Raw genomic sequence first — 16,966 nt, 5'->3', positions numbered from 1 at the left:
TGACTCCTATTCAGTCCTCAGTGACAGCACTCCAACAACAATAGATCTTTCGGGGATCGCCTGCAACAGATTGAGTTAAGGGTTTAGAAGATAGAGCGAGGTGAGGTTAGTGACTTGCCTAGGCTCCGGGAGGAAGTTGCCACTATGAAATCCGAGCTCCACAAGATGCAGACTTTGGAGTTCGATCTATCATCCTTCCTACCCAAGGAAGGTGAGCAGGGAGCAGACACAGCAGCACCAGGTTTGGACCTTGACTTCTCCACGTTGATGACAGATAGTGCACCTCCGACTGCCGGGACTTCCCAGCCTCCAGCTCCCACTGCACATATTGAGATCTTTTCTGAGGAGGAGTCCGAGCAGTCTTCAGAGTCTGAGAGTGAGGAGGCAAACGAGGGAGAAGATAAGGAGGATTCTTGGTCCGAGGAGGATGAAGGCCCTCGGGAGAAGGGTAAGCAGATTGCTGCTCCTACAGTTGAGGACGAGGAACAAGCAGCAAATCAGGTAGCAATAGCACATTCGCTAGCAGACATAGCCGCCCCTGCAGATCCATCGGCCACTCAGCTATCAACGGGCGAGGCTAGCAACTCACAGGCTCCAGCTCCAGTATTGGATCAGCCAGAGATCCCTCCTCCATCAGTGGAGGCCACTCCTCAGACTGAGATCTCATCGGTCCCAGCTTCAGCATCAGAGGGTGACCCCACCATCACTCAGCCGGCTGACGACTCCCATAGCGCTTAGTGCGCCTCAGGGAGCCCCTAAACTCTATTTCATATTCTTATGCATTGGGGACAATGCATGCCTTTTAGTTGGGGGTGGTAGCCTTGTATATATTTTTGTGACATTGCCAACTGTTGAACTTATGTACTCATCTGTGTTCTGTATATATTGATGTTTTGTGATTTCCGTACATAACTTATGTTATCCTTGTGCATATATAAAAAAAACAAGTAGATAATTGTCCATATTTAGTCATTAGCAATGAATTCCCCTTGGTTTTTCTTCGCCGGGTTCTTTTCCAAGGGTGTAATAGTAGAACCAGGACAGTAGAATGAAGCATGTTGACCGGTTTGGTGTACTTGTTTAGTTTCAAGCATGTGTGTCTGTATATAGCATATACCCTTCCATTATTATTAAAAAAGAGAGATATCAACTGTGTGAACTTGAGGCTCGCTCTGTGACTCTATGTCTACCTAGAGTTATACATGTATATATGATGAAAGCTTTGAGTTGCCAAGTGTTGACTCGAGGGCTTCAAACTATGTAAGCCAAACAGTTCGTGTGCCATGTGTGTGAGTTCTTTTTGTAAAAAAATTCTTGTGTTTACTTCTGCCATCTAGAACTTGCCCAGTTGGTTTTTCGATGCTTATAATAATTACGTTTGGTTGGAGAAATGACCTTAGGCAGTCTTTGTGATTTTTGGAAAACCAGCTATCCTTTCAAGCCTACCATTGCATAAATGATATCACTAGTACCCTATTTGAGCCTTTAACCTTTTCTTTGGCCACCTCATTACAAACCTTTCCACTTTTGTAAATAACTCCCTCTTCTGAACTCGTCCCTCCTTGAACATTGAGAATGAGGCTAAAAGCCTAAGTTGGGGGTGTGGTGTCAATGTGGAAATTGGTAAGGTTGTACATTGAGTGTAGGAATATATACCTCAAAGTGCTCATAGTAAATCATTCAAGCTCCAAAACAAAAAAAAACAAAAAAAAAGAGAAATATTTGTATGTATATAAATATGGAGCCTTGAAAAAAAATTGAGAGGTATTTAAGGTGGTTCTATGTTGGTAACTAGATGCCAATGAGGCTATGTGGTTTGGAAAGAAGCAAAGCTCAACAAGAAAGAAGAATGTGATTAGTGTTCAAGGAAGGTGAAGTCACTTGTACCCAAATGCTTATCCGACCCTTCCCTAAACCTACATTACAAGCCTAAAAAGTCCTTATGGGATCTCCAACCGAGCGTTCTTAAAATAAAGCGATGAATTAAAATAAGGGCAAGCCTATGGTATGGTATGTTGTAACACTTGAAACTCTTTTTGAGAGTGAGTGTATTTGTAAATTCGTCCCTTGTTATTGTCATTGTAAATATTGTGATTTTGGGACTTTCTTTCTAGTGAGAGCACATGAATTGTGAGGTTGAACAGAAGTTGAGTTTTTGAGTCAAATGGAAATGCACTCAACTGAGGGTAACATTTTATCACATTATTTGAGGCTCAAAGTTTCACAAGTTGATTACTGTCTTTGTAAATATTGATGGTTCAGGAAGGGTAAAGCAATCGAAAATGCATGCTTGTAATACTAACACAACACCGTCCACGGTCACTATTGTTTCATATCTTGTAGATGGAGTCTAGAATAGGATAGTGTTGTCTTAGTTGCTTAGGACAAGCAAGAGTTTAAGTTGGGGGTGTTGATGTGCCGGAGAATTTCGGCACATTTGATACAAATGTCTTAGATTTTAGCTTGTTTTAGATGCAATTATCTTTTATACTTATGTAATTTTAGTGTTTTTGCAGTATATGAGGTTTACGGACTTAAGAGCATGGAAATGAATTCAAAAAGCCACAAAAAGACAAGAAAAGAGCAAAAAGGCATCTCAAATATGGATATGCGATGACAAATCCATCATGCGAGCCGCAGAATGCGCACTTGAATCGCAAACCACAACAGTGTTCTAGGCAAAATCCAACGCAAGAAATGCGGTCCAGTCTGCGATCGCATAACCTATATGCGAGCCGCAGAATGGACCGCAAACTCAACTTGAAGGTTGCCGAAGGTAGAAAATGCGACGCAAAATGCGATCGCATTTCTACAATGCGGACCGCAAATCATGAATGCGATGAAGGCCTGGAAACTAGGGTTGAACTATGCGATGGCCATGTCAAGAATGCGGACCGCATGTCTGTTATGCGACAGATATGCGGTCGCATATTAAACCGGAAAGGGTATTTTTGTCCAGATTTTGCCCCGAATTTTGGCCCACTATAAATAGGTTTATTGGGGTTTTGTGGGGGCATGTTATCTGATTTTGGGAGCTACAATACAAGGCTTTAATATTCTTCACTTTTGGAAGCTTTTGGTTGAAGAATCTTTCACTTTGTAAGCTTTATGGCATGAAATATTCTCTTCATTTTGTATTTTAGTATGAGTAGCTAACTTTAATTTCTAAGGTTGTGGACCCTAAATGGGTGTAATGTTAATGGGTGTTTACCATTGAATATATATATAATGGTTGGTTGATGTTTATTTACTTCTTATTCTTCATTTATTGTTGGTGGTTGCAAACATTAACAAGTGCCATTAAATTCTTACTTTGCTTGGAAAATTGGGTTAGAATTTGGTAGAAGTAAATATCAAAGATTCAAGGCGTTAACCCTTGTTTAATAGAATCGCTTAGGAATAAGTGGGTTTTATTTGGCATATATTGATTGTTCTTAATTGCAACTCTTTTATATTTGGAAAAATTATAAAGAGTAAATACTACCCAACTATTGGAAAATATTGGGTAGTCATTTAGAAATCATTTGCACATCAAAAGGACCTTCCATTAGAAATATAACATATTAACACCGGTAGCATTACATTTCATTAAAGGGGACACAACCTTGGTTTCTTTAATCCAATTAATTACATTCTAAATCTCAACATTAGTTATTTCTTCAAATTACAGTTACACCATACTCTTGTTACAATTAACCGGATAGAATTATGACATAAGTCGAGTGACACACTAATCGAGTAGCTTTTCACACCTATTCCCTGTGGGATTCGACCCCAACCTTGTTGGGTTACTATATTTGACACTGACCGCCTTACACTATTTATTAAAGTGTAATTTGAGCGTATCACTCATCAATAGTCAGCTTCCGTAGGTCTTTGGCTTCAGTGATAGCATTAACCTTGTTCTCCCAAGAACCTAGTAGAACATTGAGTATCTTCCGCACCAGCTTGTTGGTTGGAATGATTTCACCAAGTGAATGAAGCTCATTGATTATGGAGGTGAAACGGGTATGCATCTCTTGAATGGACTCATCCTCTTTCATTTTAAAGAGTTCATACTCAGTTGTAAGCATATATATTTTGGACTGTTTTGCCTGAGTAGTTACCTCGTGAGCCATTTGAACAACTTCCTAGATTTCCTTGGCATATTCACATGCGGAGATACGATTATACTCGTCTGGTCCAATACCACACACAAGAATCTTCTTCGCCTTGAAGTTCTTCTCAACAATTTTTCTGTCAGCATCATTATACTCTTTTCTTGTCTTTGTAATAGTCCTTTTTCCCTCTCCAACAGCCTTCATGGGGACAAAAGGACCATCACAAATCACACCCCACAACTCTGAGTCCTCAGCCATGATGAAGTCATGCATTCTTATTTTTCACCAACCATAGTATTGGCCGTTGTATCTTGGTGCTATGTACGTTGATTGTCCTTCCTCAAAGTTTGGTGGAGCAGCCATGTAGATCCTTTCTAGGTGTTAACCTTTTAGAAAGAACCCGCTCTGATACCAATTGATAGAAACTAAGAGTCCACCAAACTATATAGAGAACCAGGTTCTCTATCAGTTCCCACAGTAAGCAACAGACTATAAAACCAAACAGTATAGGGAACCAGGTTCTCTATCTGTTCCCACAGTAAATCGGCAGCAAATAAAGAACACGCGATATTTACGTGGAAAACTCCCAGCTCACGGGATTAAAAACCACGACCTACCCTTGTAGGATTTCAACTTCACTGCTGAGCAAACTTAAGATTACAACCTATCATAACCTAGGAATTAACCTCTTAATCCCTCACTAACTTGTAACAACTCTATTACAAGCCACTTTGTAATAACTCTATTACAAAGACTTTACAACTCGACTAACTCTAGCCAAGACACAAACACAAGGATTTATGATTTACCAAGGGTTTCCTACACAATGCTTCTAACTAAGCTAAGTAGGAGTTACAAATGAAGAACAAATGACAAAGACTCAACAAACCTAAGGACTTAAGATATCTTCAATCTTTGGATCTGGTCCTTGAGGTTGCAGCAGCTTTGTTCTTGAGAAAGATTGTGGCTAGCACTTGTGAGAATATTATCTTTTGATTTGCAAGTGTTAGGGCAATGAAATCCCTTGCCTCATGTTGATAATATGTGTGTGTGAGGTCATCAAGGGTGATGTAATAAAGTATCCTTTAGTTTGGCCTTAGCAAGATACAGCTGTGCTGCTGTACTGCTACCAGACGGTATAGTGCAGAAGCCTGCCAGACGGTACAGTGCAGCAGCTTTTACAGCTGTAGAGTTGACTGTATGACGACCAGGGGAACTGAGCCAAATTTGTTCCCTCTGATGTTCCCTTATATGATTTTATTGAGAATTGAACTAGACATCTGACTAGTTACTCTGAATGCAAGAGAACTAATTGTATCAGGTTCCTTATCTGGTTCTCTCATGAAGTTTGTCAAATCATCAAAGCAAAAGACGCATAATTTATTAGTTAAATCTAGACTCTAAATTTTAGCATGCATATAATAAGAAAAATTACAAGTGACTAACAAAAATTTCTTTGGGCTTAACTTATGAATATGCCTAATTAGGAAATGAGTAAATATTTAAATTCATTAAGACCAAACAAGATCCTATGAAATTTGATTTCCTATACTTTCCATATCAAACCCTCATTCCATGTACCAACCTTTTATATTTTTTACAAAGAAGAGCACATCTGAATTTTTTCTTCTCTGAATTTATGATTCTCTATTTAGTAAGACTAAATTTGGTAGTCTTTAATCCCCCTCTTACATCAACCTTGAGATAATTAATAATAAGCAAGGATAAGTATTCCTCTTCAACTACATTTTTCAAGTCAACCCTCATAAAAAAATACATAATAAAGATGATTCCTAAATTTATAAAGGAAAACAATTACAGCATAAAATAACTGTTGGGTGTACGAACCAAGTCCTGATGGCTCCATCTCATGGTCCATGATTTTAGGAAGATGTTTTCTTCCTATGACAAAGACTTCTAATGTCTGCACCGTTTATAGATTTGGTAGTAAACGCTTTAATTTGTTCACATTGAAGTGTTTGAAGTTTCTATCTTTCATTTGGCGTCACTGATGGCAGGAATATTGAATCTCTATAAATAAAGAGCTTCTAAGTCATTTATTAAACACAACAACAAAGAGAGAAAGAAAGAGTGAGGCATCATAGATAGGGTATAAGGAAATAGTCTGTGAACAAAATAGAGAGTGTGAGCGATATTGTAGTGAGGTGAAAATATCAAAAGAGGGTTATTTCTTTGATTATTGTAGTGGTATTTGGAGTATTTTACTCGGGCCTACAAAGTATAAAATTCCTTGCTATAATGATATCAATTGCTCCTATCGGGGTCGTAATTTTTTCCCTCATTCAGAAGGATTTTCCACGTAAAAATTTTGGTGTTGTTATTACTCTTTTATTCTTGTTTGATTACCGTATCTCGGTGCTACGTTATTAATTTGCTTTTATTACCGTGAATATTATTTACTATAATAGGTTTATTCCCAACAACGGGTATCTGAGCACGTGTTCTTCTCGTTCACATAAATACTCTTCACGGTCGGTAGTACTATACTCGATAAAAAAATAAAATATCCAGAGTAAAATACGAAGTAGTAAAATTCAACAGAGATAGCAGTTTCTCAACATGGAAAAGAAGGATGAGGGACCTGCTCATCCAACAAGGATTACACAAGGTATTAGATAGTGATGCCATGATACCATGAAAATTGAGAATTGGGCTGACTTGGATGAAAAGGTTGCTAGTGCAATCAGATTGCACGTATTAGATGATGTGGTAAATAACATCATTGATGAAGACACTGCATGTGGCATTTGGATATGGTTAAAAACCATATACATATCGAAATTGCTAAAAAATAAATTGTATTTGAATAAGCAATTATACACCCTACATATGGGTGAAGGTACATATTTGTTTGTCACATTTAAATGTATTAAATGGACTAGTCATGTAGCTTGTCACCCTTGGAGTAAAAATCGAGGAATAGGATAAATCCATCTTGCTCCTGAACTCATTTCCATCTTCGTACGATAATTGGCAACAACATCATGAACAGTAAAATTAATATTGAGTTGAAGGACGTCACGTCGGCTCTTCTACTCAATGAAAAGATGAGAAAGAAGCTTGAAAATCAAGGACATGCTCTCATCACAGAAGGTAGAGGTAGGAGATACCAAAGGAGTTCGAGCAACTATGGTAGATCCGGAGGTCGTGGAAAGTCCAAGAACCGATCCAAATCAAAAGTCAGAAATTGCTACAATTGCGTTCAATCGGGTCACTTCAAAAGAGATTGCCCAAATCTAAGGAATGACAAAGGTGAAAGCACTGACCAGAAGAATGACGACAACACAACTGCCATGGTATAAAACAATGATAATGTTGTTCTCTTCATAAATGAGGAAGAGAAATGCATGCACTTGGCAGGTCTAGAGTCGGAATGGGTGGTTGATACAATAGCATCTTACCATGCCATACCGATAAGAGCTCTTTTTTGCAGATATGTAGCAGGTAATTCTGGCATTATGAGAATGGGTAACGAGTTACTCAAAGATTTCAGGGATCAATGACATTTGTATCAAGACAAATATCATATGCATACTAATTCTAAAGGAAGCGCGACATGTACCTGATTTGCGGATGAACTTAATCTCGGAAATAGCTTTGGACCGAGATGGATACGAGATCTATTTTGCAAATCAGAAGTTGGAGACTCGCCAATGATTCATCTTGCTCGTGGCACGTCGTACAGGACAAATAAAGAGATATGCTGAGGTGAATTGAACGCGACACAATGTGAGATTTTTGCAGATTTGTGGCACAAAAGAATGGGTCATATGAGCGAGAAAGGATTGCAGATTCTTGCTAGGAAATCACTCATCTTTTTTGCCAAAGGTACAACGGTAAAACCTTGTGACTACTGTTTATTTGGTAAACAACATAGAGTCTCATTTCAGACATCGTCTGGAAGAAAATTGAATATATTTGATTTGGTACATGCTTGTGGTTGTGGTCTAATGGAGATAGAATCGATGGGCGGTAACAAATATTTTTTTACTTTCATTGATGATGATTCACAAAAATTGTGGGATTATATCGTGAAAACCAAAGATTAGGTGTTTCAAGTTTTCTAGAAGTTTCATGCTCTAGTGGAAAGGAAGAAGAGTCGGAAGCTAAAGCATCTCTGAACTGACAATGGAGGTGAATACACTTCAAAGGAATTTGAAGAGTACTATTCGAGCTATGGGATCAGACATGAAAAGACAATTCCTGAAACCCCACAACACAATAGTGTAGCTGAGAGATTGAACTGCACCATTGTTGAGAAGGTAAGAAGCATGCTCAGAATGGTTAAACTGCCAAAGTTATTCTAGGGTGAAGCAATTTAGACAGCTTGTTACATGATCAATAGGAGTCCATCAGTTCCATTGGAATTTGACATCCCAGAGAGAGTTTGGACCAACAAGAAGGTGTCATACTCACATATGAAGGTGTTTGATTGCAGAGCTTTTGCACATGTACCAAATGAGTAGAGAACAAAGCTGGATGATAAATATGTTCCCTGCATATTCATCGGATATGGAGATGAAGAGTTCGGATACAGATTATGGGATCTTGTTAAGAAAAAGGTCATCAAAAGTAGAGATGTAATCTTCCGAGAAAGTGAAGTAGGAACTACATATATCAATTAGAGAAGGCCAAAAATGATATAACCCCTAACCTTGTTACCATTTCTTCTACTTCTAACAATCCATGAGTGTAGAAAGTAGAATCGGTAAGGTTGCCAAGTAGGGGGGAGCAACCTGATGAGGTTATTGAGTAGAAAGAGCAACTTGATGATGATGTCGAGCAAGTAGAGTACCCCACTCAAGGAGAAAAATAACCTCAGCCTCTGCAGAAATCAGAAAGGCCAAGGGTAGAGTCATGCAGGTAACCTTCCATAGAGTATGTCCTCATCAGTAATGAAGGGGAGCCAGAAAGCCTTAAGGGGGGTGTTGTCCCATCCAGAAAAGAACTAGTGGATGAAAGCCATGCAAGAAGAAATAGAATCTCTACAGAATAATGGATCTTACAGGCTGGTTAAACTTCTAAAGGGTAAAAGGCCACTCAAATACAAATGGGTCTTTAAACTCAAGAAAGATGAAAATGGCAAGTTGGTAAAATACAAAGCTCGATTGGGTGTAAAAGGGTTCGAACAGAAGAAAGGTATTGATTTTGACAAAGTTTTCTCACCAGTTGTCAAAATGACTTTTATTCGAACAATTTTGAGCTTAACATCTGGCCTAGATCTTGAAGTGGAGCAGTTGGGCGTGAAAATTGCATTTATTCATGGAGATTTGGTAGAGGAGATTTATATGGAGCAGCCAGAAGGATTTGAAGTAGCTGAAAAGAAACACATGGTGTGAAAATTGAATAATAGTATTTATGGGTTGAAGCATGCACCAAGGCAGTGGTACAAAAAATTTAACTCATTCTTGAAAAGTCAAACTTACATGAAGACCTATTCTGATCCATGCGTATACTTCAAAAGATTTTCTGACAACGACTTTATTGTTTTGTTGTTTTATGTGGATGACAGCTTAATTATAGGAAAAGACAATGAGCTGATTAAAAAGTTGAAGGGAGATTTCTCCAAGTCAATTGATATGAAAGCCTTGGGCCCAGCACAACAAATTTTAGGGATGAAAATAGTTCGAGAGCGAACAAGAAAAAAGTTGTGGCTGTCTCAAGAGAAGTACATTGGACGTGTACTGGAACGCTTCAACATGAAGAGTGCTAAGCCAATTAGCACACCTCTTGCTAGTCATCTGAAATTGAACAAAAAGATGTGTCCTACAACAAATGAGGAAAAAGAAAGCATGACTAGAGTTCCTTATTCATCAGCAGTTGGAAGCCTGATGTATGCAATTGTATGCACTAGACCTGATATTGCTCATGCAGTCGGTGTTGTCAGCAAGTTTCTTGAAAATCCTGGAAAAGAACACTAGGAAGTAGTCTAGTGGATACTCAGGTACCTGAGAGGTACCGTAGGAGACTATTTGTGTTTTGGAGGATCTGATCCAATCTTGAAGAGCTATACAGACGCTTATATGGCATGTGACATTGATAATAGAAAAAATCCACTACTGCGTATTTGTTTACATTTTCAGGGGGAGCTATATCATGGCAATCGAGGTTGCAGAAGTGTGTCTCACTCCCTACAACTAAAGTGGAGTACATTGTCGCTACTGAAGCTGGCAAGGAGATGATACGACTTAAACGATTCCTTCAAGAGCTTGACTTGCATCAGAAGGAGAATGTTGTTTATTGTGACAGTCAAAGTGTAATAGACTTGAGCAAGAACTCCATGTACCATGCAAGAACGAAGCATATCGATGTGAGATATCATTGGATTAGTGAGCAAGTGGAGAACGAATCTTTGCAGGTAAAAAAGATTCACACGAATGAAAATCCGCGGATATGCTGAGTAAGGTGATTCCAAGAGACAAGTTCGAGCTATGCTCAGAACTTGTCGGCATGAGCTCTATATGAAAAACTGGAGATATATCCTTCAGGTACATGGGATTGGAGGGAGAAATTTAATGGGTCCATCCCGTGATCCATGATTTAAGGAAGATGTTTTTCTTCCTTTGACAAAGACTTCTAGTGTCTATAGCTTTTATAGATTTGACAATCGTCGTTTTGATTTGTTCGCATTGAAGAGTTTGAAGTTTCTATCTTTCATTTGGTGTCACTAATGACGGCAGGAGTATTGAATCTCTATAAATAGGGAGGCTCCTGAGTCATTTGTTAAACACACCAACAAAGAGAGAAAGAAAGAGTGATGCATCACAAACAAGGTATAAAAAATCGCCTGTGAAGAAAATGGCGATATTGTAGTAAAGTGAGAATATAAAAAGAGGGTTATTTCTTTTGATTGTTCTAATGGTATTTGGAGTATTTTACTCGGGCCTACAAAGTGTAAAATTTCTTACTATAGTGATATAAATTGCTCCTCTTGGGGTCGTGGTTTTTCCCCTCATTTCAGAAGGATTTTCCACGTAAAAGTCTTGGTGTCGATGTCCCTCTTTTATTCTTGTTTGATTACCGTATCTCGGTGCTACGTTATTATTTCGCTTTTATTACCGTAAATATTATTTACTGTGGGAGGTTTATTCCCAACAAGTCCTACATTGTTATCTTAATGGTGTGAGGTCTTTTCGTAAAAAAAACGTGCAAGCTTGGTTCAAAACGGATAATATTACACCATGTTAAGAGTATCTTCGGGCTAGTTAGTCCAACAACCTTAAGTTTCATGCTACACACTATAACATAACACTAAAGATTAATGTTTACATAGCCATAGATACATAGATGAGGAGACATGGAACATGTGAGGTGACACAAACTAGAATGACAAGCCTTGGGATGATTTGCTTCAGTAAAAGGAAGAAACTTCTGGTGTCTGCATCTTTTTCTTTCTGTTCCAATGGAAATCCAGCTTCTTTATCCGCTTTAACTACATTCCAGGTACAATTGAGCAGCCTCAATCGGCATCCATCTTACTGTCATCTTCTGCTACAAACAGGTCACTACAATATACCGAGGAAAGCATGCCATTATAAATAAGTTTAGGGCAACTTTTCTTAGACTTGGTTTGAGTAGAAAGAATCAAGTATAAAGGCAATCATTGTTAACGGAAGAAGATGGTGAAACGAATCTCCTACTGCTCTATTTCCCTACCTGAATTCTCTCTTTGGTGCCAGTGGATAGTTTTGGCACCATATTGCAGCTCCCGTTCTTTTCAGTGTGCCCACTGTTCAAACTACGAGACCATCTAAGGAGGTCCAGACAGTATTTTTCTACAAACACAGAGATAGGCATCTTCATCAAGATATTCAATGAAACTTAAGAGCATAAGATTATCTTTCAATCCTAATTTTAGTACCTTATCTTTACTTCAGATGTTATTTTTACCTTGCTTGAGTATCACATTCACACAAAAGGATACGCATCTTCCATCAGGATATTCAATGAAAATTAAGAGGTCTGTAGATATGATCTTTCCGTCCCAATTTAAGTACCTTATCTTGACTTCCGAGGTTATTTTTACCAGACAGTTGTATATTTCTGTATTTGTAAATACTAGAGGTTACACTATTTAGACATAGCACACAGGAAAGAATAATGATTCTAGTAATCATTTTGTACCCAGAAAAGAAATAGATAATACCACATGACAAGCAAAAGCACAAGGAAAACTACAATTTCTGAAAGACAAATTGTGTTTTCAACAAATGTAGCTTAAATTGCATAATAGAAGAGATGTAAAGTAAGAAAATAATTATTGTCATACACAAACTGCAACTCTGCAAGAGGGAATATGAGAAAATCAAAGATAGAATTCAGGGATAACATTTCTTGGCTCGAACACCGCATTTAAGGCAATGAGGAAGAGAATTAGATAGCTACAGTTTGGAGTCTAAAGAAAAGTTTTCATGCAACATTATATCTCATACTTAACCTTTTACCAATCAAAAATAATAATCTCATGACTTAATAGTTCCCCTGGTTGCACAAGTCAATTTGTTTCAGAGGATAATATACCGCGATATGAAAAAGTTAGCATGAAATTTACCTTGTAGAGAGAGAAGAATAGCCACTCAACCACAGTTTGGTCCATAGATGTCCTTTTAAGAATGATTTTGTTCGTGAATAATCCACTTTGTTGCAACTATCTCAACCAGAACTCGAAGATTTCAATAGCAGTAATCGGTACATAGGAGATCCACGGTCTATAACATGTTGCTCCCAATCCGATCGAATGCCAAAGGGATTTTCCTTCAACCACCCATCTTGATGACTTGTGCTATCTTCCAAGTCATGTACTACTGTGAGCTTACCCTTACCATATTTCATAAATTCTTCTTTCATTCTCACTGCAACTCCTTTTACATCGGATTGGAGAAATACCTGTGCTTAAGAGAACAGATCTGGATTAGCACCCTTCGCTCATGAAATAACTTTTGTCTTTCTCACACAAAACATATTAGCTATCCAAGCCACACTTTGGGTATCTGATGATGAATATGAATATTTGCACCTTAGACCAAACCATTAAAGGACAAATAAGGACAAAATAAAAGAAGGTGAATTCAGGGAGTCTTTATTGATTGATTGCACCACCCTTCAAGTTCATACATGTTAAAAAATATAAGAGACAACTTCCCATTGATTTGATTCCTTTTTAACAAAGCATAACCCGAGATTGTTATATAGGAGTCTTAGTCACTGTAAAATATGGTAGGTAATCACCACCGGCGAATGTGGTGGAGTGGATGAAATCATTTCACCCTTAACTAGAGGTCTCTTATATAATCTTGAGCAATCTACATCATATGAGCTAACTTTTGGAGTTGAGTAAAACCATGGTCCATCTTCTTAACAATATCTATCATTTATGTTACTACTTGAATCATGTCAAAATTTGTTGCTTTCCCAATCACAGAGTTAACCGCAATTCAATTAGAGACTCAATTGCATATCAGAGACGCAGCACCAGAGAGCTGCAGTTTTACCTTTCCATCAGAAGCCAGTAAGTCTGCTATTGCTTCAACTAATGATCTTTGCACCATCCTCCATCGGTATTCTTTTTTATTGAAATCTGGATTTGGACACTGCAGTTGCGAGGAAATTTGGTTGTTCCTTGTTATTAACATACAATTGATCACATGGCCAGCCTTGACCATGGAATTTCGATATGTATCTTAGATTCTATTCAAAAGAAGCAACAAAACGCCACCTACCTGTATTGACACAAGAACCAGATCACCAGGGTAACTGGAAACAATGGACCGAAATGTTGATGTGGCATTTGTCGCTATGAAGTATCTAAAAAGAAAACACGAAAGAAGAAAACAAAAATTCACAACACATATAACAGAGGATTATCTGCTGCTATAATACAAGTGCAATAGTTAGTGCACACTTTGGAGGCAGATGCCGATAACAATACTACACAATGAAATGTGAGATTGGTTGCTAAAGCAATTAGAATTAAAAGAAATAAGGTATATTGGTTGCTAACTCAGATTTTAAACACAACACTGAGCTGAAGATATTGGAGAATGCCACTCTAAAAACATAACAACTTCAAAAAAATGTTTATGCAGCACCTTATGATCGGTAGCATGCATTTTAAGCCAGAAATCAGCAAACTTATTCCAACCTTTGGCATCGCTAGATCATACCTATCTCTTATTTACATCCTTATAAGTCATGATAACATGTTTTACTGACAAACTTCAAAGTTATTTGTGGTCTTTATAGTTCACATGCTTATCGCCAAATGTATAAATTTTTGGATACCCTAGCCTTATACTGGGAAGAGTTAGTATCACAAATTTCAGCTCCTTGATAAATTCTATCTGTGTGCATATCTTATAAAGCAATTACAAAAGGGAGGAGAATACATACCCATTTGTCATGCTAGATTGAGAAACATGATCAAGACAACGGCTCACCAACTGGAAAGAGGGCAAAGCCAAATTATTAAGCTTAGAACAGAAAGCAGCAGAATAAACATTCTGCAGAAGACTAAACCTTTTCATTCATTTCCATGCCAAGAAAGTTCCAATCCTTCCTCGTCTTTGCCATTCTGAACAGAAATAAGCCGTTGCCTGTAAGTTGGTTTCAACTGTGAGAACTAAAAAAAGAGCAGCCTGGTCCACTAAGCTCCCGCTATATGCAGTGTCCGGGGAAGGGCCGGACCACAAGGATCTAATGTGCGCAGCCTTACCCTGCATTTCTGCAAGAGGCTGTTTCCACGGCTCGAACCCGTGACCTCCTGATCACATGGCAATAACTGTACCAGTTACGCCAATGCTCCCCTTCAACTGTGAGAACTAAGAACTAATTATAACCTTCGGTGCTGCACAACAACGTGGGTAACTTTGATATGTAGGCTAACACTAAGGAAATGTTTAGATATGCTGGGAACCAATCTCATCCCATTTGTTTTTCTGGAAACATGGACTTGTATCATACCATATATATCTATTTATTGGAATATAGTATAACATGTGATTTCCACCGAACATAAAGGAAACAACTCTTATGCCTGCAGAAATATGATATATGGATATATCAATTCTAGCAATTTTCGAATAGATCAAGATCATTGGATGGCTGAAATGTAGTTGATGAATCTCTATGTATATCGATATATATAGTGGGATCATATTAAATAAAGAGTATGTTAATGGAAATACAGAACTAAAAGTTTATCTTATTAGCATAAGGTGGCTGACTCCCTCTCACTATATGTCGGATTTTTTTTACCATATAAAACTCAATCAACCAAGAAAAGACTATATCCTTTTAAGGATTATATGTCTATAACAAGTTTCAGCATATACTATCCACATTTCTCAAATCTCTTGTACGGGGACACACTGCAAGACGAGTATTTTCGAAATGACGATTTTTGATGAGCCGCGGTCATACAAGATCATAAATGATCACATCCGACAGGAAGTGCAAGTAGCAAGCATAGAGAATAACATGAGAGAAGGTCGTTTGAGGTAGTTCAGTCATGTCCTACGTAAACCTCCAAATTCACCAACCCGTAGTTGTGAAACCATGATGATTGAAAATGTTAACCAAGGAACGAATTAGACCTAATATCATAAGGAAAGAAGTTGTCTCAAAAGACCTACAATTTCTAAAAATAAGGAGATTACGAAAAATAAAACAAAGGAAGAAAAAGATCCATATGAGCGATATCAATTAGTTAAGATTAAGGCTTTGTCATATTAGTCTAAGTTGTGCGGACTCTTCGATTTTGGTACCGTCCCCGTCCCGATACGAGTCAGGGATGGGAGCGGGAGCGGGAACGGGATACGTCCCGGATACGGTCAACTAACTTCGGACACTTTGACCGGAGTCCATCGACAAATTTGGGAGAAAAATTGAGATTTTGATTTTCAAAATCAGAAGTAAAAAAGATTTAGGAGAATGAAAGAATAATGTCCATCTTGGAGAATGAAAGATTAAATTCTACAATATCCATGTAAGTTTTTCACAGAATAACTCTCAAAATTTACAATATTTTTATAGCTCTATTTTTTATTAGCCAAATCCCCGCACCTATCCATATCCGGATCCGCACCCCCGAATCTTAAAATTTAGATTTTGCCGAATCCGATACTCGGATCCGTCCCTGTATCGGATACCCGCACCTTAATCCGAGCAACTTAGATATTAGTACGCTCACATTAAGTGCAATATTTGATTTTTTTTTGGAGTGTTTAGAGGTTTGTACTTCAGTAGAAAATGTTAAACTAGCCAGCTCAACTAGCTTGAGACTGAAGTGTAGTTGTTCTTGTTGTTGAAAGTGTAGCACAAGCATTGTTGGGGTGTAATGAAGTATAAAACAGAGAAACTAGGGGCTCTAAAGTCTAAACTTCCTTCAAGAGTAAGAACTCTTTAATGGTATTATTCCAGATTTACAACCAATCTATGGGGGAACCCGTGGAATCATTGTCACAAATATGAGGCTTTAATAATATTTGAAAGACTAAATTAGATCCCTCCAGACACTTCCTCAAGAAAATTATCATGTTTTATTGTAAATATGGAGCTGTTACTGGTGAAATCAAATGACTGCACACATCCAAACCCAAATAATATAGACGGAATTAGAGAAAGATTGAATCAGGGAAAAGAGAGATTTACCACTTCCTACGTCAACAACAAGAGGTAGGGTCGTATTGGCATATATAGCATCCCAATTCAACTCAAATGGGTATGCCTGCACAAACGCCAAACACTCATTAGTTTTGAAGCTAATACACATCTATTGGTAAGCATACTTCATATATTAGTGGGCATGTTCAAAGTCAAGTCCCATGAGGAAAGGAGTCGGGGGGGGG

At 38.0% G+C, this 16,966-nt stretch overlaps 1 protein-coding gene across 8 annotated transcripts in view; it reads right to left on the bottom strand.

Moving 5' to 3' along the window:
- Nucleotides 1-11,275: 11,275 nt before the first annotated feature.
- Nucleotides 11,276-16,966, bottom strand: part of LOC109216682 (phosphoglycerate kinase-like) — an 11,780-nt gene continuing 6,089 nt past the window's right edge. For 6 of the 8 annotated variants that reach the window (XM_019380857.1, XM_019380858.1, XM_019380863.1 and 3 more), the window contains 8 exons: nt 16,770-16,845; nt 14,637-14,713; nt 14,511-14,560; nt 13,841-13,925; nt 13,613-13,711; nt 12,673-13,007; nt 11,778-11,896; nt 11,276-11,626 (listed from right to left, as the gene is read on the bottom strand). In XM_019380857.1, coding sequence (XP_019236402.1) covers nt 12,774-13,007; nt 13,613-13,711; nt 13,841-13,925; nt 14,511-14,560; nt 14,637-14,713; nt 16,770-16,845 — 621 coding nt within the window. In that variant the 3' untranslated portion in view covers nt 11,276-11,626; nt 11,778-11,896; nt 12,673-12,773. The other 2 variants (XM_019380859.1, XM_019380864.1) reach the window with 2 other exon arrangements.

The sequence above is a fragment of the Nicotiana attenuata genome, unplaced genomic scaffold, assembly GCF_001879085.1.
Source record: "Nicotiana attenuata strain UT unplaced genomic scaffold, NIATTr2, whole genome shotgun sequence".
Classification (NCBI taxonomy): Eukaryota; Viridiplantae; Streptophyta; class Magnoliopsida; order Solanales; family Solanaceae; genus Nicotiana; species Nicotiana attenuata.
This window is presented reverse-complemented; position numbering and strand designations above follow the sequence as displayed.